This window comes from Pseudophryne corroboree, chromosome 9 (assembly GCF_028390025.1).
Source record: "Pseudophryne corroboree isolate aPseCor3 chromosome 9, aPseCor3.hap2, whole genome shotgun sequence".
NCBI lineage: Eukaryota > Metazoa > Chordata > Amphibia > Anura > Myobatrachidae > Pseudophryne > Pseudophryne corroboree.
The window spans coordinates 235,951,535-235,972,250 of NC_086452.1; the positions used below are offsets into that span (position 1 = coordinate 235,951,535).

At 46.5% G+C, this 20,716-nt stretch overlaps 1 protein-coding gene across 1 annotated transcript in view; it reads right to left on the reverse strand.

The window, feature by feature from the left end:
• Positions 1-1,335: 1,335 nt before the first annotated feature.
• LOC134957936 (complement factor H-related protein 4-like) overlaps positions 1,336-20,716 on the reverse strand; it is a 717,700-nt gene continuing 698,319 nt past the window's right edge. The window contains exons 18-19 of the mRNA XM_063940187.1: positions 14,067-14,246; positions 1,336-1,611 (exon numbers count right to left, since the gene is read on the reverse strand). Coding sequence (XP_063796257.1) covers positions 1,595-1,611; positions 14,067-14,246 — 197 coding nt within the window. The 3' untranslated portion in view covers positions 1,336-1,594. The remainder of the gene's footprint in view (positions 1,612-14,066; positions 14,247-20,716) is intronic.

The following is a 20,716-nucleotide window of genomic DNA, read 5'->3' on the forward strand; positions in this document are numbered from 1 at the left end:
CAAAACGCGGTCGAACCCAAAACACGGCCGCGGAACCGAACCCAAAACCAAAACACAAAACCCGAAAAATTTCAAGTGCACATCCCTAGCTGATACATATACTGAAGCCTGGGGGAGGGAAAAGCAGCTACAGTGCTAGACTGGGGCAGAACAGTGTTGCACTGACTGAACTTGAAGGCATTATGGTTGGTGGAGCAGAGGAGCTCAGAACAGATCACCTTGATCACAGTTGCGGCTGGGACTTTGGCGCTGAATATTGGTGCTAATATTGGCTCCTCCTCGATGACTTTTGCATTCCAGTGTAAGGAGAAAGAAAGGGGTCAGCATGTCAGCAGTGTACTCTATCACAGTTGGAGCCTGCCCCGTCGGCTGCTGCTCCACATTATGCCCCCCATGCCTGCACGCTGATCACCATTGGTAAGAGCTATACTGTATGCAGTTCATCCCACTCATTGGCTGTGCAGCATGATCTCTCCCTGCCCCCCCCCCCCTTCTCCCCACAGCACCGCTCCTCTCCCCATTGGCTGTTACTTCATCGGGCACAGACTACATGTGGTCATAAAATTAATACTTCTACAATTTTGCAAATGGTTGTTTTGAGCTGCCCCTAGGCATTTGCCTACAATGCCTATGATTAGAGACGGCTCTGCTGATACACAAATATTTCACTCACAGTAGCATCCTCAGTTTCTACAGATGTGTCCTCTTACAACTTTGCATGAGATACTTCCGCATAGTAGGCAAAGATTCCCGGCACAGAGTGGTGTTCACAGTAGTGTGCGTATGCACACTCCCACAACCACATACTTAGAGCACTGAGCATTCGCTGGGGGGACTCGGCTGTAATGTGTGGAATGGGTAGCGGGCAAATATGCTACCCGTAGTTATGTGATGTCTTAGCGTCTGCGTTCGTGGGTACGTATGCACACATCTGCAAATTATAGCACAACAAAGGATTGCTAGTGGCGTGTCGATGCCGCTATCATGCCATGCTGCAGTTTTTAGTAAAGATGTGTGAGGACACATCTGTATGTCTACAATATCATCATTACTTTTACTACTCCTCATACCCACATTTGCAGAGGGTTCGGAAATGGCTGAAGAAGGCTTCTCTGTGATTACAGTACTAGTCTCAGAAATGTCAGACTTACACATCGTACACAGGTTCAGTGTAACCTGTGTGTTTTCGAGCCTGCAGCCCCGAAAATGGATCTGCTCTCTTGGGATTTTGTTTTGCCTGCCAAAGGCAGATGAAGGAAAATCTATGATAAGCTATGGCTCGCAAGATGATTTGGCCATGGCTGACTCGTGCAATCACTCAATACAAAAGGCAGCTTGTAAAATGTTACTATATGTTAAAGCATGGCATTTATTTAAAACTTTTAAGCAGTTATTTTTTTAATTAGGGCATCTTCATCTTCTGTATTATTTATATCAGTATTATTACTGTTGTTGCATCCAGCAGGAAATCGGACTATAAAGTATTACTTCTGTAGATCATAGCATGTAGAGTATATATTTTTCAAAAAAACATATTAAAAATGCACGGCAGCATCTCCAAAAAGTGGTATTTTCATATATGGTTTTCTTATCATCATACTGAAGATTCAGCTGGAAAAAAATGAAGAGCACATTCATGTTTGCAATATATTTAGATTTACAGTAATATAAAGAAAATAATATCCATGTACTAAATTTAAACATTATAGCTAAAGAAACTACATGTAAAGCGCACACACAAGAAATGCTGTAGCAAACACTTGAATATAGATTCTAAATCCATAGAAAGTATACTATTGGCTTCAATGAATATAGAAAATGATATCCCTATAAATAAATATTGCCTTATAGTATGTCATTGGCAATACTATAGTCCCATTTTAGGTTTATATTGTAGATGGCATCTTTGAAAGTTGACAGTTAAAACAATAAAAGGGCTGCAGCAACCAACTGTGCATTGGTGGAAGTGTTAAGCAGTCGGTATACAGTCAGGATGACGGCGGTCGGGATGCCAGAATTCTGACTCGTGGCTAAAATGCCCGCATCGGCACTCCAACATCACTTAGAATGCTGACAACTGAATCTCGACCGCTGTCTCCCCGAATGTAAGTATGCCTGGGTTACCTAGATTTTGGCCTCCGGGGAAGGAGGATGGGGGGGGGGGGGATTTGGTTTAGGCTGAGGGGGGAGGATTAGGGTTGGGGTATGCTGCAGGGAGGTGGGAGTTTGGCACACCAGGGGAGGGTTAAGGTTAGGCTGTGAGGAAGGGAGGGTTAGGCTGCAAGGAGGAAGGGGGTTAGGCTTAGGCTGCGGGAAGGGAGGATTATGGGTGTAGGGGGAGGGGGAGCATACTTACCCAAACCCTGTAGGGATGCTTAACATCGGGATGGCGCTGTCAGAATTCTCATCTCTGGCATCCCAAAAGCCGGCATCCCATATCACACCCATGCAGCCTGCATAGTGACAATGTCAACATGTAGGAAATTGCCATCAGTATACATACATAGTTAATATGCAGCTTAAAGTATTTTAATTGAGTCACCAGTATAACTGTTAACATGCTTCTTTACCAGCATGTTTACAGTTATGATGCCAACACTATTAAAATGCTTTAAGCTACATTTTGACTAAGGGCATTACTAAGAGATGGACGCAGATCGCTGCATACTGCGTACACCTCACCACATGCTGAGGGCCACCCAGCGGGTGTGGTATGTTAGATAGACTAGACTTAGGTCGACCTTTATTGGTTGACAGTAAGTAGGTCGACATGGTTTCTAGGTCGACAGGGACTCTAGGTCGACATGAAAAAAGGTCGACATGAGTTTTTTAAATTGTTTTTGGTGTCGTTTTCTTCGTAGAGTGACCAGGAACACCAATTAGTGCACCGAGTCCCCTCGCATGGCTCGCTTCACTCGCCATGCTTCGGGCAAAGTGCCTTGCTCGGCTACCGCTGCACTCGGCACAGGTTGCTGTTCCCAATTGTAGTCCAAATGGATCGTAAAGTATGAAAAAGTTAAAAAAAATTAATAAAAATGTGAAAAACTCGTGTCGACCTTTTATCATGTCGACCTAGTACCAATAGTGGTCGACCTAGACAGTGTCGACCTAAGTCTTGTCGATCTAAAGACCGGATCACCACCCAGCACAGGGCAAGGCCGCCCAGCATGTGTGAGGCCGTCTCCCGATGTGTCCGCAATTAGATTGCAGATGCATCGGAACTAAGGTTGACCCCTGTCAGCGCAGCTCAGCTACGCTGTCAGGCCGTCCGCCACAATTTTTTAAATTGGAGCGGCTGCCTGTGACGTCACGCAACCGCACCGAAAACTGTCCCAGCACTCACCAGCAATGCCATGATGATGATCCCTGATAGCCACCGTTGCCAATCACATTGCGTTCGCATCCATCAGGGATGCGACCGCAATGTGTGTGCCCACCCACTGCGCAAGCAGTTTGCTGATTTCTGCAAACTAAACTGCGGGTCACGTTAGCGCCGGGTCTGAATTAGGCCCTAAGTCAGTATACTGAAACCGGCATACTCTAGTTTGTTAATGAATGTCAAGCAAATGTATATATCACATGGAATTACCTTTCAATATTTGTGATATCTCATGCAGTGAAGACACAGAACCAAGGAGGTTAAGTACATCTACACAGCACTTTTAATTCATATGCTATTCTAACTATTAGATCGGGATGTAGTTATGTGACCCATGGTCAGGAAACCACCAGGCAGAATACTGACACCTACATCCCGCCCCCTCACAATCCCGACAGTCAGCATGCCGACTAGCAGGGACTATACCCACTTGTGGGTGTGAGGGAATAGAACCTATGGCGAGCGTCGTTATGGTGACTGGCGAGATCCCAAGTGCCAGTCACCCATACCCAACCCATTAGATCTATAGAATGAGTACTTTTGAGGGGATCCGGTTAGGATCCCGGCATACGGGATCCTGGCAGTCAGAATACTGGTGCCGGGATCCCGACACAGGGGGTAATTCAGACCTGATCGCTACTGTGTGTTTTCGCACAGCAGCCGTTCAGGTTTGAACTGCGCATGCGTATGCACCGCAATGCGCCGGCGTGTCGGACGGCTGCACCGGGAACCGGTACATAGCGAAGGGATGGTGCGAAAAAAGCGATCACATGAGCGATCGCAAGGTGATTGACAGGAAGAGGTTGTTTGTGGGTGGCAACTGACCATTTTAAAGGAATGTCTGGAAAAATGCAGGCAGACTCAAGCGTTTGGAGGGAAGGTGTCTGACATCAGCTCCGGCTCCAATCACCAGCAATCCATGGCAGAGTAAGTCCTGGGCTGAGCAGAGACTGCACAAACTGATGTTTGTGCAGCTCTGCTACAAATGCAATCGCACACCTGCACAGAATATTTCCCCTCCCCCTTTAGGCGGTCACTACCTGATCACAGGGCTGCAAAAAACGCACCCTAGCGATCAGATTTGAATTGCCCCCACTTTTCGGAATGCCGATACCGGCATCCCGACATGAATTGAAATGCTAGAGCTGGGATTACAAAATGAAAGGATCCTGAGGTCTGCCACCCCTCTGCACAGGTAAGCTGTCTGGGGGGTGGGGGAGGAGGTTAGGTTTAGGCTGTGGGTGGAGGGTTAGGCTGCAGGGATGGAGGGTTAGACATAGGCACCATCAAAGAGGGTTAGGCTGCATGGGAGGGAGGGTTAGGTTTAGGCTGTGGGGAGGGGGGTTAGGGTTAGGCTGCAGGGAGGTGGGGGGGGGGGTGATAAGGACTAGACTGTGGGTAAAGAGGGTTAGGTGGATTGAGGATTAGGGCTAGTCTACTTAGCACCTTCATGTCGGGATCCTGAGCATTGGGATGCCGTTGCCAGTATTTTGACTGCTGGCATCCCAAGCACCGGGATCCCGATACCATCCCCTTTAGAGGTCCCTTTGGGAAGCATGTACACAGAGTATGGTAATTTCTCAATATCTATCATAATGCATATCTGTCTGTGTGAACATCTTATGCAGACTTTAGGATTGTCTGTGAGGCATTGGGGGTAATTCTGAGTTGATCGCAGCAGCAAGTTTGTTAGCAATTGGGCAAAACCATGGCCCTCATTCCGAGTTGTTCGCTCGCAAGGCGATTTTAGCAGAGTTGCTCACGCTAAGCCGCCGCCTACTGGGAGTGAATCTTAGCATCTTAAAAATTGCGAACGAAGTAATCGCAATATTGCGATTACACACCTCGTAGCAGTTTCTGAGTAGCTTCAGACTTACTCGGCATCTGCGATCAGTTCAGTGCTTGTCGTTCCTGGTTTGACGTCACAAACACACCCAGCGTTCGCCCAGACACTCCTCCGTTTCTCCGGCCACTCCTGCGTTTTTTCCGGAAACGGTAGCATTTTTTCCCACACGCCCATAAAACGGTCTGTTTCCGCCCAGAAACACCCATTTCCTGTCAATCACACTACGATCGCCTGAGCGAAGAAAAAGCCGTGAGTAAAAATCCTAACTTCATAGCAAATTTACTTGGCGCAGTCGCAGTGCGGACATTGCGCATGCGCACTAAGCGGAAAATCGCTGCGATGCAATGAAATTTACCGAGCGAACAACTCGGAATGAGGGCCCATGTGCACTGCAGGGGGGGGACAGATATAACATTTGCAGAGAGAGATAGATTTGGGTGGGTTATTTCGTTTCTGTGCAGGGTAAATACTGGCTGCTTTATTTTTACACTGCAATTTAGATTCCAGTTTGAATACACCCCACCCAAATCTAACTCTCTCTGCACATGTTATATCTGTCCCCCCTGCAGTGCACATGGTTTTGCCCAATTGCTAACAAACTTGTGCTGCGATCAACTCAGAATTAGGCCCCATACACGGAGCAAAACTTGATCAATTATGTTCCTTTTAACCCTCAGTGGACTAATCAAAGTATCACCAGAGTATGTAAAAAATTTTTATTGCATTGAGTTGCACTGGAAAGAAAACCATTTCTCATATGTCCTAGAGGATGCTGGGGTCCACTTCATGACCATGGGGTATAGACGGTTCCGCAGGAGCCATGGGCACTCTTAAGACTTTTCAATGGGTGTAAACTGGCTCCTTCCTCTATGCCCCTCCTCCAGACCTCAGTTTTAGAAATGTGTCCAGGGGAGCTCTACTGAGCTTCTCTGAAAAGACTTATGTTAGGTTTTTTATTTTCAGGGAGAACTGCTGGCAACAGTCTCCCTGCTTCTTGGGACTGAGGGGGCAGAAGTAGGAACCAACTTCCTGAAGAGTTTCATGGCTCTGCTTCTGGCTGACAGGACACCATTAGCTCCTGAAGGGTACTGAACGCTAGCCATGTCTAGATGCTCACTCCCACAGCACGCCGTCACCCCCCTCACAGAGCCAGAAGTCAGAAGACAGGTGAGTAGAAGAAGACAGATCTATCAAGTAAAGTGACTGCTGAGGTACAGCGCGGCTGGCGGGAGCGCAGCGCGCCATTGCTGCCCACGCACACAGGCACTGCAGGGTGCAGGGCACGGGAGGGGGAGGCGCCCTGGGCAGTAAAAACACTTCTATAAACTGTCAAAAAGGGGGCAAAAGATGCCCAGGCACAGCCCTACCCCCGCCAGTATAAATATTATGAAAAGTTTCTGAGGTAAAAACGCGCCATTGTGGGAGCTTCTTCCTCAGGCAGCCAGCACACTGCTCAGTGCCATTTTCTCTCTCCTCAGGCTGCAGAGACATCGCTGGTCCTCCTTCACTTCTGACTACAAGTATCAGGGTGCAAAACGGGGGGGGGGGGGCGCAAGCGAATTTGGTGCTTTACAAGTGTGTTTTACTGTGTAAAAAGCGCTCTGCATGTCAGTGGGCATTCTGTGTTCACAGGCATTAGATACTGGCACTGGGGTTGTGCACCGGCTGCTCCTAAACTGTGTCCCTCTGACAGATTTGACTGTGGGTCTGTCCCCTATAAGTCCCAGTGTGTCTGTGTGTGTGTTGTAGACGTGTGTAAGACATGTCAGAGGCAGGGAGTTTCTCCCCGGAGGAAACCATTTTAGGGACACAGAAGTGTAATGTGGTGGCGCTGCCGGCACACCAAGAGCCTGCATGGGTGAAATAAATACGTGATAGTATGCATCATATCAATAGGAGATTAGATAAGTCTGAATCTCATGCTGAGTGCTGGAGAAAATCTGTGGAGGATGTGATTTTTCAGGGCCGTCTGGGTCACATAAGAGACCATTTGCGAATACTGTGAATACTGATACCGACACGGACACTGATTCTTGTGTCGACAATAGTTACTCCAGAGAAATAGATCATAAATTGGCAAAAAATATACAATATATGATTGTAGCTATAAGGGAAGTTCAGGAAGTCACGGAAGCCACTCCTGTACCTCAGGAGAATGCTTATTTCTATAAAGAAAATAAATCCAAGGTCACTTTCCCTCCTTCCCACGAGCTTAATACTCTCTTTGAAGGGATGTGGGTGAATCCCGAAAAGAAATTTCGTATTCCCAAGAGAATTCAGATAGCTTATCATTTCCCGGTGGAGGACAGGAAAAAATGGGAGTCACCCCCTCTGTTAGACAGTGCACTGTCCAGGTTGACAAAGAAGGTCATTCTCCCTGCACCTGGCACGGCTTCACTAAAAGAGCCGGCAGACCGAAAGATGGAAACTACATTGAAATCCATTTATGTTGCCAATGGTACGCTGCTCAGGTCCACAATTGCTTGCGCGTAGGTGAGTCACGCTATTGAAAAATGGTCAGAAAGCGTGTCATCAGAAATTGACATGATTGATAAAGATGAGATACTCCTTAAGTTAGGGAATATCAAAGACGCTGCTGCATACATGCTAGAAGCGATAAAAGATATTGGACTCTTGAGTTCACAAGCAGCTACCATGACAGTATCGGCTCGGCGGGCGTTGTGGATTCGCCAGTGGAACGCGGATGCAGATTCCAAAAGAAATATGGAGGCTCTCCCATATAAAGGTGAGGCCTTATTTGGCGATGGACTGGATGCGTTAGTCTCGGCGGCTACCGCAGGTAAGTCGACATTTTTGCATTCTGCGCCTGCACCGGCAAAAAAGACATATCACCCGCACATGCAGTCCTTTTGGCCCAATAAATACAAAAAAGCGAGAGGTTCCCCCTTCTTTGCAGGTAGGGGAAGGGAAAAGGGAAAGAAGTCCACAGCGACTTCAGGTTCCCAGGAGCAGAAGTCTACCCCTACTTCTGCCAAATCTTCAGCATGACGCTGGGGATCCTTTGCGGGAGGCCGCTCGGGTGGGGGCACGTCTCAAACTGTTCAGCCAAGGTTGGATTCTGTCTGGCCTGGATCCCTGGGTGTTGCAAATAGTGTCCCAGGGAAACAAGCTGGAGTTTCAGGACGTTCCCCTATGCCGATTTTTCAAATCAACCTTGCAAGCTTCTCTTCCGGAAAGGGAAGCAGTAACAGCGGCAATCCAAAAATTATGTCGGGATCAGGTCATAGTCCTGGTACCTTTGTCACAACAAGGGGAGGGTTTTATTCAAGCCTTTTTGTAGTTCCAAAGCCAGACGGCTCGGTCAGACCGATACTAAACCTAAAAAATCAGAATATCTACTTGAAATGATTCAAGTTCAAAATGGAATCACTGAGGGCGGTGATTTCCAGTCTGGAGGAGGGGTACTACATGGTGTCTGTAGACATAAAGGATGCTTACCTGCATGTTCCCATTTATCCTCCTCACCAGGCTTATCTGAGATTTGCGGTTCAGGATTGCCATTACCAATTCCAGAAGTTATCTTTCGGTCTCTCCACGGCGCCGAGGGTATTCACCAAGGTGATGGCGGAGATGATGGTTCTCCTGCGTCAAAAAGGAGTCAATATAATTCCTTATCTGGATGATCTCCTGATAAAGGAGAGATCCAAGGAGCAGTTGTTACAAAACATCACACTCTCCCTGTCAATACTCCAACAACACGGTTGGATCATAAATTATCCAAAGTCACAGTTGGAACCGACAACAAGATTGTCTTTTCTCGGGATGATTCTGGACACATAAGTTCAGAGAGTATTTCTTATGGTGGAAAAGGCTCTGGAAATCCAGAAAATGGTAAAACAGATATTGAAACCATCAAGTGTGTCGATTTATCAGTGCATTCGGTTGTTGGGAAAGATGGTGGCGGCCTACGAGGCCATACAGTTTGGCAGGCTCCATGCCAGAGTATTCCGGTGGGACCTGTTGGACAAGTGGTCGGGATCCCACCTACACATGCACCGGAAGATAATCCTGTCATCAAAAGCCAGGATTTCACTCCTGTGGTGGCTACACAGTTCTCACCTACTAGAGGGACGAAGGTTCAGGATTCAGGACTGGGTCCTGTTAACCACGGATGCAAGTCTCCGAGGCTGGGGCGCTGTCACACAGGGGGAAAGCTTCCAAGGAAAATGGTCAAGTCAGGAAGCCTGCCTTTACATAAACGTGCTGGAATTGAGAGCAATTTACAACGGCCTTCAACAAGCGGTACATCTTCTTCAAGATCATCCCGTGCAGATCTAGTCGGACAATGTAACAGCAGTCGCGTACATAAACAGGCAGGGCGGAATGAAAAGCAGAGCGGCAATGGCAGGTGACGAAGATCCTCCTCTGGGCAGAAAGACATGTAAAGGCTCTGTCGGAAATTTTCATTCCGGGAGTAAACAACTGGGAAACAGACTTCCTCAGCAGACATGATCTCCATCCAGGAGAGTGGGGCTTCCATCAAGAAGTCTTCACAGAGGTGACAAGTCTTTGGGGAGTTCCTCAAGTAGACATGATGGCATCTCGTCTCAACAAAAAGCTTCAGAAATATTGTTCCAGGTCGAGAGACCCTCAAGCAATAGCAGTGGATGCGGTGTATGTCTTCTCTCCACTTACGCTGATCCCAAAAGTGCTCAGGATCATAAGAAGAACAAGAGTTCGAGCAATCTTCATTGCCCCAGACTGGCCAAGGAGAGCTTGGTACCCAGATCTTCAGGAGTTGCTCATGGAAGATCCTCGGCCTCTTCCTCTTCACGAAGGCCTGCTGCAGCAGGGGCCATGCGTGTATCAAGACTTACCATGGCTACGTTTGACGGCATGGCTGTTGAGCGCCGGATCCTAGCCCGAAAGGGTATTCCCAAGGAAGTCATCCCCACCCTTATTCAGGCCAGGAAAGGAGTAAACATGGAGAAAACATGTGTCTTTGTGTGAATCCAAGAAGACTCCTACGGAAGAGTTTCAGTTGGGACGTTTTCTTCATTTTCTTCAGGCTGGTGTGGAGGCGGGACTCCGATTGGGGTCAATCAAGGTCCAGATTTCGGCCTTGTCAGTGTTCTTCCAAAAACAATTGGCCTCTCTTCCAGAGGTTCGTGAAAGGGGTTCTGCACATCCAGCCTCCATTTGTGCCTCCAGTGGCCCCATGGGACCTTAATGTGGTGTTGCAGTTCCTTCAGTCGGATTGGTTTGAGCCTCTACAAGAGATAGAGTTGAAGTTTCTCACTTGGAAAGTGGTGATGCTTTTGGCATTGGCATCCGCATGGCGGGTGTCTGAATTGGGGGCCTTGTCAGATAGGGCAGAGTTGAGAACTCGTCAACATTTTCTTCCAAAGGTGGTTTCATCTTTCCACATAAACCAAACTATTGTGGTGCCAGTAGTTACTGACACTTTCACTGAGTCAAAGCCTCTAGATGTGGTTAGGGCTTTGAAGATTTATGTCGCTAGAACAGCTCGAATACAGAAAACATAGTCATTGTCCTGTATGCTCCCAACAAGATTGGGTGTCCTGCTTCCAAGCAGACTATTGCACGTTGGATCAGAGGTACGATTCAGCACGCTCATACTACGGCTGGATTGCCGTTACCGACGTCGGTGAATGCCCATTCCACTAGGAAGGTGGGCTCATCCTGGGCGGCTGCCCGGGGGGTCTCAGCATTGCAACTTTGCCGAACAGCTACTTGGTCGGGGTCAAACACATTTGCAAAATTCTTCAAGTTTGACACCTTGGCCGATGAAGACCTCAAGTTCGGTCAATCGGTGCTGCAGGGTCATCCGCACTCTCCCGCCCGTACTGGGGCTTTGGTATAAACCCCATGGTCATGAAGTGGACCCCAGCATCCTCTAGGACATATGAGAAAACAGGATTTTGATACCTACCGGTAAATCCTTTTCTCCTAGTCCGTAGAGGATGCTGGGCGCCCGTCCCAGTGCGTACTTTACCTACAGTTTTGTTATTAGAGTTACACAAGTTGTGTTATATTAGTTTCAGCATGTTGCTGTAATTGGTTCATGCCTGTTGGCGTGTGTTCTGTTGAATGCCATGTTGTGCGGCATGGTTGAGGTGTGAGCTGGTATGTATCTCACCACTAGTATTAAAGTAAATCCTTTCCTCAAAATGTCCGTCTCCCTGGGCACAGTTCCTATAACTGAGGTCTGGAGGAGGGGCATAGAGGGAGGAGCCAGTTCACACCCATTGAAAAGTCTTAAGAGTGCCCATGGCTCCTGCAGAACCGTCTATACCCCATGGTCATGAAGTGGACCCCAGCATCCTCTATGGACTAGGAGAAAAGGATTTACCGGTAGGTATAAAAATCATGTTTTTACAGGGTTTGGTAATCCATACACCTCCTCAATACCCTCTATTTTTTTAGAAACTGTTCTTCCTTTTCCAAAATTGATTGGGTAGAGACCCTGTGTAAAAAAGAGAGTCGTAAACAATGGGTCTAATTCAGAGTTGATCGCAGCAGCAAATTTGTTAGCAGTTGGGCAAAACCACGTGCACTGGTGGGGTGGGGGTGGGGGGGGGGGCAGATGTAACATGTGCAGAGAGAGTTAGATTTGGGTGGGGTGTGTTCAAACTGAAATCTAAATTGCAGTGTAAAGATAAAGCAGCCAGTATTTACCCTGCACAGAAACAATATAAACCACTCAAATATATCATATCTCTCTCTGCACATATTATATCTGTCCCCCCTGCAGTGCACATGGGCCCTCATTCCGAGTTGATCGGTCGCAAGGCGAATTTAGCAGAGTTACACACGCTAAGCCTACGCCTACTGGGAGTGTATCTTAGCATCCTAAAATCGCGACCGATGTATTCGCATTATTGCGATCAAAAACTACTTAGCAGTTTTAGAGTAGCTCCACACTTACTCTGCCTGTGCGATCAGTTCAGTGCTTGTCGTTCCTGGATTGACGTCAGAAACACACCCAGCGTTCGCTCAGACACTCCCCCGTTTCTCCGGCCACTCCTGCGTTTTTTCCGGAAACGGTAGCGCTTTCATCCACACGCCCCTAAAACGCCGTGTTTCCGCCCAGTAACACCCATTTCCTGTCAATCACACTACGATCGCCGGAGCGAAGAAAAAGCCGTGAGTAAAAATCCTATCTTCATAGCAAAGTTACTTGGCGCAGTCGCAGTGCGACTATTGCGCATGCGCAGTAAGCGAAATTTCACTGCGATGCGATGAAAAATAACGAGCGATCAACTCGGAATGAGGGCCATGGTTTGCCCAACTGCTAACAAATTTGCTGCTGCGATCAACTCCGAATTACCCCCAATGTTTTTTGTGGTCTCTTTACCATCATTTACAAAGACCCAAATTTTTAATGCAACATATTGTAGTACTTGGTACAAACTGGGAATTACTGTATAGTAGAGAATATCCTTATTAATTTATAGATGAGAGGGTGATAATGATACTTTGTATGCCTATTCTCCCCCGAGACAACACTTACATATGTGCAATGTCTATTGATCTTCTTTGTAGATTTAACTTATTGTTCCTTTTGTTTATTTTAAAAATTGTATTATTCTTCTTTGAACAAATGAAAATTATGGAAATGAAAATTATATTTTTCTTGCTATGTGATACCTCAATTAAATATTATAAAAAAATGTAATTCAGTATAAAAACATTTTTAAATAATCATAATTCTGATCCAAAATTTCTTAATACTAAGGTCAATAAACATGGGGGAGACTTGGAAGAAAGGCCATAACAGAGACAAATGTACAGTACTTGATTTTTTAATTTGACACCTTTTCCCCTAAATATTTAAATGAGCTTACTTATGACTTATATCTGAAGTGTTCTAAATTATGGGTCATTATAGCTTCTTTTATATTATATTTTTAGGATATTTTGCTATCATATTTTTTATATATTTTCTATTTGTTGGAATTGTTCTTTTGATTATTATCTCTTGTGCTTAACCTGGAGTAAAAATTGTATTTGGTCTATTATACCTAAGATTTTAAGCTATGTAGGGTGGGATGTACTACAGGGAAAATGCAGTAAAAACCTGGATTTCTGAGTTTTTACAAAATTTCCATATGTACTAAGGCCGGCAATGCCATGTTTCAGTGCCAAGGGTAACACCAGCTATTGCTGGCATTGCCCTGTAGAAGCCTATGGTCTTTTTTCTGCATTCCACCATCTCTCCCCACAGAACCTGCCCAGCACTGCTCACTCCAGGCATCACACCACACCCAATCACCTACTGTGCTGGCAGCTTCTCTGCGGATGCCTGTGCCCGGTAACCTTGTGCTCAGCATTCCTGGATTCCCCGACTTCCTTCTACCCCAGCAGCACAGCCAGCTATCCGTCCTCATCTTCCAGCTTCAGGGAGAAGGGGGAGCCTGGGATTCACTGCAGAGCGACCTCACCACACCCGCCTCGGAAATAGCAGCCATTCCAAGAAAAACAAGAGGCCCCCAAGGCTGAGAGGTGGAGGAGACCTGTGGACCTCCACTTCCCTTGACCACGGACTCACCCAGCAGCGCACAAGCCTCGATCACTGAAATTGAGTAGGGTGTCTCGTCATCCGCCCTGTGCCCAGGTAATACCGGGGGGGTTTACTGACTGCTGGTACAAATTAAGTCCCGACTTCACAAAGGGCAACTGTTTTTGGAGGAGCTGTCCTTTGTTATACTAATCGCATATTTTAGTACATACAGTATATTAGTATCAATGGAAAGTGTGACAAAATGTTCCACCATAGGTTAGTATATCCCAAATAATCAATATGCCACATCTGCTGGTCATTATGTACCCGCACATCCCCTTCACAAACAAACACACCTTCGGTGACACATTTTGGATAGTTTACTTCTTTCCATTCACATTTAGCTTGCAGGTCTTTTTCTGGCATTGTTCCTTCATTACATTCAAATAATATAGTTTCCCCTTGTTCAACTATAGTGCTTCGGTTGTAATGGATATTATGGTTATTCATTATTGTTTGTTGTAAGACACAAAAACCTGCAAAATTAGAATGATTATTTTTATCAAACATGATCACATAACTCATGAATTTACTGGCAATTCTTTTTCCAAAATGCTCAGAAATTGTCAGGGTTTTTTTTTTTTTTTTTTAAATGAGTGAATTAGATGAAGAACATGTATTTAAACTTATCCAAAACGATTTTAATTAAAAAGATGTATAATAATAATACTTGTAAAATATTGTGTTTTTTTCAAAACATTGGGACATGGAATCATTACCATCGGGACATCGAGCATCTTTGCTGCCACCAGGTACATACTGGGTGGCTTGGGGGGGGGGGGGGGGGGGGGGTTAACGTACATTTCCTGGACGGCTGCTCCTCTGTGCAAGTGCCAGGTGGGGGTTCTGCCATGCTGACCAGTCATCAGTGATCAGCAGCACGGCAGACACTAGGGGAGGGTGCAGGGAGGCAGAGGGGGCAGAAGGTTCCTCTGTGAGTAGCTGCTGCTAGAAGATTATTTTACGGCAGTCAGCCACTCTGTGTATCTGATCATATAAAGCACTGCCTGATGTGGTCATAAATGATGCGACCATGCCAGGCAAGTGGTTAAAAAACACATAACATTAGGGTCAATCAAAGTGAGCATATGCCTGTTTGAGGGTAGTGTCTTGGTGATTTCACACTGTGCATTCTCCAGAAACAAGTCCTATGCAGACTTACAAGTTTATGGGGTTGTGCTCAAAATCCTACAGGGAAGTTGAATGGGAAGTAGGTGGTGAGAGTTCTGCTCCCTCAAGCTGTAATGGCAGGCATGTCCAAACTGCAGCCCTCCAGCTGTTGAGAAACTACACATCCCAGCATGCCCTGACACAGCTTTAGCATTCTATGACAGCAAAACTGTGTCAGGGCATGCTGGGATATGTAGTTTCACAACAGCTGGAGGGCCGCAGTTTGGACAGGCCTGTCTTAAGGAGTATAAGATTAGTACTGTACCTCTTATTTTCAGTATAGTATGGCAGATTGCAGCTACAATTCTGACATGTTGGGTGATGTCCTCCCAGATTAACCCCAGCTCTGTTCTTTTGGGTGGTGTGATTTCACCTATCCCATCTGAATGTGTACTATCTCTATCTGCACACTATGATAGAGGAATGAAAGCTTACATTCCCGTGACACTCCCATGACATTTCCATAAGAAGGACCATTTAAATGCTTTTGCATGGTCAGCATCCAATTGCTGGCTAGAAATGTCCAAAGGAAGGAGGTGCATTGCTTGATTTGGTGCATGCGCTATCACTGATTTCTTTCTACACCCACTCCAGCGCTTGTAGCGGGTGTAGTAGAGGCTCAGCGGCGGATTGTAATGGTGGTCTGGTGCGCACTCCGTAGTTATGCCTATAAGTGTGTTCCTAATACAGTGCACAGGATCATTAGGGGTCAGAGGACCCCTCAGCACCTGTGCTACAGTGACTCTATAGGTCCTATTTTTTTAACTTGTATATTTCACTGTGGGTTTTTTTGCCCAGTAACAATGGAGAAATAAGAATTTTAAACATAATTCATTAAAAGTGATGTTTTAATTACATCCTTTCTTTCTTTGTGCACCTGCCAATATAATCTTTCTCCTCCCCTCTTACACATATGGGCAGGATGTACTAAGGTGTGGCGGAGTATTTTGCACATATGCGATTAGTATAGCAAAGGAAAGCTCTCACCGATAAGAGCTGTCCTTTGCGATGAGAAAAGGCACCACAGGCTCCACCAATCAGCGAAGCCTAAGGTTGGGAAAGGAGGTGCCTGTATGGCATGAAGATTGGCTGCCAAGCGGGGCTGGAGGAGAACATCCCACCGGCGGTGCCCGGAGCTGGATGGAGCTACGGACGAAGCCCTCCTCTGACCAGAGGTCAGGACTCAGGATGGAGGCTGCAGCAGCAGCATACAGAGCCAGATCTCTGCTCACACAGGCAGGAGGTGAGATTACTTTACCTTTCTGCCTGCCGTGTGGCTGAGCAAAGACACAGACAGCATCTGCAGAGGAAGTAAGGCACTGAGACTGCGGAGCTCCAAGACCCTGCCCCAGTACTGCAGCAGCACAGGACAAATGTAAGATATGAATAGGGGGGAAGGGGAGCTAATGACACTGCTATGGGGGAGGAGGAGACTTATAGGCAGTGGAAGGGGGCTAATGACACTGCTAGGAGACCTATGGGCAGTGTGGGGAAGGGGGCTAATGACACTGTTATGGGGGGAAGGGGGAGGCCTATGGAAAGTGGGGGCACAGGGAAATATGACACTTATTGGGGGAGACATGGGGGTGTGGGAGCAGCTGATAATAGTGTTATTAGGTTGGAGGGCAGGACACCGAGACACAAGGGGAGTGGTTAGCTCAGGGGGCTAATAGCATTGCTATGGGAAGTGATGGTGTGCTTGGAGACGTCGCAGGGGGAGATGATGGTGTGCTGAGAGACACAGGAGGTAGGTGATGGTGTGGCTGAGAGACACAGGGGGTAGGTGGTGGTGTGGCTGAGAGACACAGGGGGCATGATGTGAGTCTGTTTGAACCGCTGTTGTATGATGATGACCTTGTTAACATTCCTACACAAACAGGCATCTTCTGGACAATGTGATCTTCTACATGAATAGTGAATACAGACTGAAGACGCCATCTTCTTTAGAGGATACAGGGGCAGATATATTAACCTGTAGAAGGCATAAGGAAGTGATAAACCAGTGATATGTGCAAGGTGATAAAGGCACCAGCCAATCAGCTCCAATATGTAAATTAACAGTTAGGATCTGATTGGCTGGTGCCTTTATCACCTTGCACATATCACTGGTTTATCACTTCCTTATGCCTTCTACAGGTTAATACATCTGCCCCACAGTTCTTCAGAGGGCCCACATTGTGAGAAACCATCATATAGGTAAGGTGCATGTGGAATTGAAAAGAATGTTCTGTGATCAGAAACAGGTGGCGTGTCATGTTGACATGCCCCATTTTCAGTGACCATGCCCCTTCTGGTATGTGGCCACGTCCATTTTTTGTCACACACGCCTTAGGTGCGCACACATGGTTTGCTCTGCGGGTCTTTTTGGGAGTGGGAGCCCAACAGGTACCACCCATTACCAAATGTCTAGTTTCGCCTATGAACACACTGTCTGTGAGGGCTTCAGGGACAGATTAACAATGGGGCGGATGGAGCTACAGCTCCAAGCCTCCACATAAAAATAGGCCAATTATCATGGAAGCATGATGATGACCAGCCATCAGATTGCCAAATAGTTGTCAATAAATCATATCTATTAAGATTCTATTTCTATTTTTCCCACAAAATGCTGCAATTTGAATTTTTTTTTTTCAGAATTAGGGAGACATTGAGGCTTAAATTGTAGGAGAGTATACACTCATATGGCTCTGACCACACCAACATAACACTTGTCACACCTCCCTCAGTGAAAAGGGGCGTGGCTCACGATCATGGCATTCCCATGAAGTCACGGCTCCTTTCACATAGGTCACACCCCCTTTTCACCATGCCGTTGTCCCGAGCACCGATTCAGAAATGTTGGGAGGTATGGAGATGTAAGGCTGTGTTTGGCATGCAATGACACACCTCTCCGGTCACTTGCTCCTAGTCTTCTGCTGTGAAAGCCTATCTGCGGTAAACCCCTCCCTTCTTCCAGTTGCTTTGATCCCAAGGCTTGTTTCTTTGGCTGCTGCCTACTTATTGCCTTATAGGGATAATTGACCACATCTTTGCACCTGCCACATAGAACCAGAAGCTAAGGGAATGTTCCGCTGCTCTGGGCTCCAAAACAGCACCATCACTTCCCTTCACTTACCAGGAAATGTTGGGTCTCACGTAATGGTACAAAGTTGGTCCGCTCCCTCAGAAAGTTACCTCAGACTGCACGTTGGGCCTAATTCAAGGTTGATTGCAAAACAACATTTTCCTCTAATGGGCAAAACCATGTGCACTGCAGGTGGGGCAGCTATAACATGAGCAGAGAGAGTTAGATTTGGGTGGGTTATTTTGTTTATGTGCAGAGTAATTACTTGCTGCTTTATTTTTACACTGCAATTTAGATTCCAGTTTGAACACACCTTACCCCAATCTAAACTCTCAGCACTGTTATATCTGCCTCAACTGCTCTGCACATGGGGCTTAATTCAGACTGGATCGCTGTAGCGGCAGCGATCGCAGTCTAAAGCCCTTTGCAGCTGCAGGGAAGAGAAACTTCCCTCCGCTGCTGCTTTCAGAGGGCCCCTCTGCGTTCCCGAACCCTGCCCCAGTGTTTGCCATGCTGCCGATCACTGCTGATGGTCGCAATGTTTCCGATGGTCGCAATGTTCCAATGGTGCTGACCGATGTTCCGATGTTTTGGAATACAATAATTTTTTTTCAAAATATCAACAACAAAAATTTTTTTTTAACTAAAATCATTTTGAATAACATTAATTACATGTTCTTTACCTACTTCACTTACAGTATAAAAAAAAAAACTGACAATTTCTGAGATATCTTGGGGAAAAATTGAAAGTTAAGTTTTTAAAAGTTAATTAAAAGTCACGAATTTACATTTTTGGGGGCCAAGCAAACACTTATAAGAACACTTGCTTAATAGATAGGTATGAATAGTACTGAATTGCTGAGAGCATCAGGAAAATAAATATAAATATTAGGGATGTGCACTTGAAATTTTTCGGGTTTTGTGTTTTGGTTTTGGGTTCGGTTCCGCGGCCGTGTTTTGGGTTCGACCGCGTTTTGGCAAAACCTCACCGAATTTTTTTTGTCGGATTCGGGTGTGTTTTGGATTCGGGTGTTTTTTTCAAAAAACCCTAAAAAACAGCTTAAATCATAGAATTTGGGGGTCATTTTGATCCCAAAGTATTATTAACCTCAAAAACCATAATTTCCACTCATTTTCAGTCTATTCTGAATACCTCACAATATTATTTTTAGTCCTAAAATTTGCACCGAGGTCGCTGGATGACTAAGCTAAGCGACCCTAGTGGCCGACACAAACACCTGGCCCATCTAGAAATGGCACTGCAGTGTCACGCAGGATGGCCCTTCCAAAAAACACTCCCCAAACAGCACATGACGCAAAGAAAAAAAGAGGCGCAATGAGGTAGCTGTGTGAGTAAGCTAAGCGACCCTAGTGGCCGACACAAACACCTGGCCCATCTAGGAGTGGCACTGCAGTGTCACGCAGGATGGCCCTTCCAAAAAACACTCCCCAAACAGCACATGACGCAAAGAAGAAAAAAAGAGGCGCAATGAGGTAGCTGTGTGAGTAAGCTAAGCGACCCTAGTGGCCGACACAAACACCTGGCCCATCTAGGAGTGGCACTGCAGTGTCACGCAGGATGGCCCTTCCAAAAAACACTCCCCAAACAGCACATGACGCAAAGAAGAAAAAAAGAGGCGCAATGAGGTAGCTGTGTGAGTAAGATAAGCGACCCTAGTGGCCGACACAAACACCTGGCCCATCTAGGAGTGGCACTGCAGTGTCACGCAGGATGGCCCTTCCAAAAAACACTCCCCAAACAGCACATGACGCAAAGAAGAAAAAAAGAGGCGCAATGAGGTAGCTGTGTGAGTAAGATAAGCGACCCTAGTGGCCGACACAAACACCTGGCCCATCTAGGAGTGGCACTGCAGTGTCACGCAGGATGGCCCTTCCAAAAAACACTCCCCAAACAGCACATGACGCAAAGAAGAAAAAAAGAGGCGCAATGAGGTAGCTGTGTGAGTAAGCTAAGCGACCCTAGTGGCCGACACAAACACCTGGCCCATCTAGGAGTGGCACTGCAGTGTCACGCAGGATGGCTTTTCCAAAAAACACTCCCCAAACAGCACATGACGCAAAGAAGAAAAAAAGAGGCGCAATGAGGTAGCTGTGTGAGTAAGCTAAGCGACCCTAGTGGCCGACACAAACACCTGGCCCATCTAGGAGTGGCACTGCAGTGTCACGCAGGATGGCCCTTCCAAAAAACACTCCCCAAACAGCACATGACGCAAAGAAGAAAAAAAGAGGCGCAATGAGGTAGCTGTGTGAGTAAGATAAGCGACCCTAGTGGCCGACACAAACACCTGGCCCATCTAGGAGTGGCACTGCAGTGTCACGCAGGATGGCCCTTCCAAAAAACACTCCCCAAACAGCACATGACGCAAAGAAAAATGAAAGAAAAAAGAGGTGCAAGATGGAATTGTCCTTGGGCCCTCCCACCCTCCCTTATGTTGTATAAACAGGACATGCACACTTTAACCAACCCATCATTTCAGTGACAGGGTCTGCCACACGACTGTGACTGAAATGACGGGTTGGTTTGGACCCCCACCGAAAAAGAAGCAATTAATCTCTCCTTGCACAAACTGGCTCTACAGAGGCAAAATGTCCACCTCATCATCATCCTCCGATATATCACCGTGTACATCCCGCTCCTCACAGATTATCAATTCGTCCCCACTGGAATCCACCATCTCAGCTCCCTGTGTA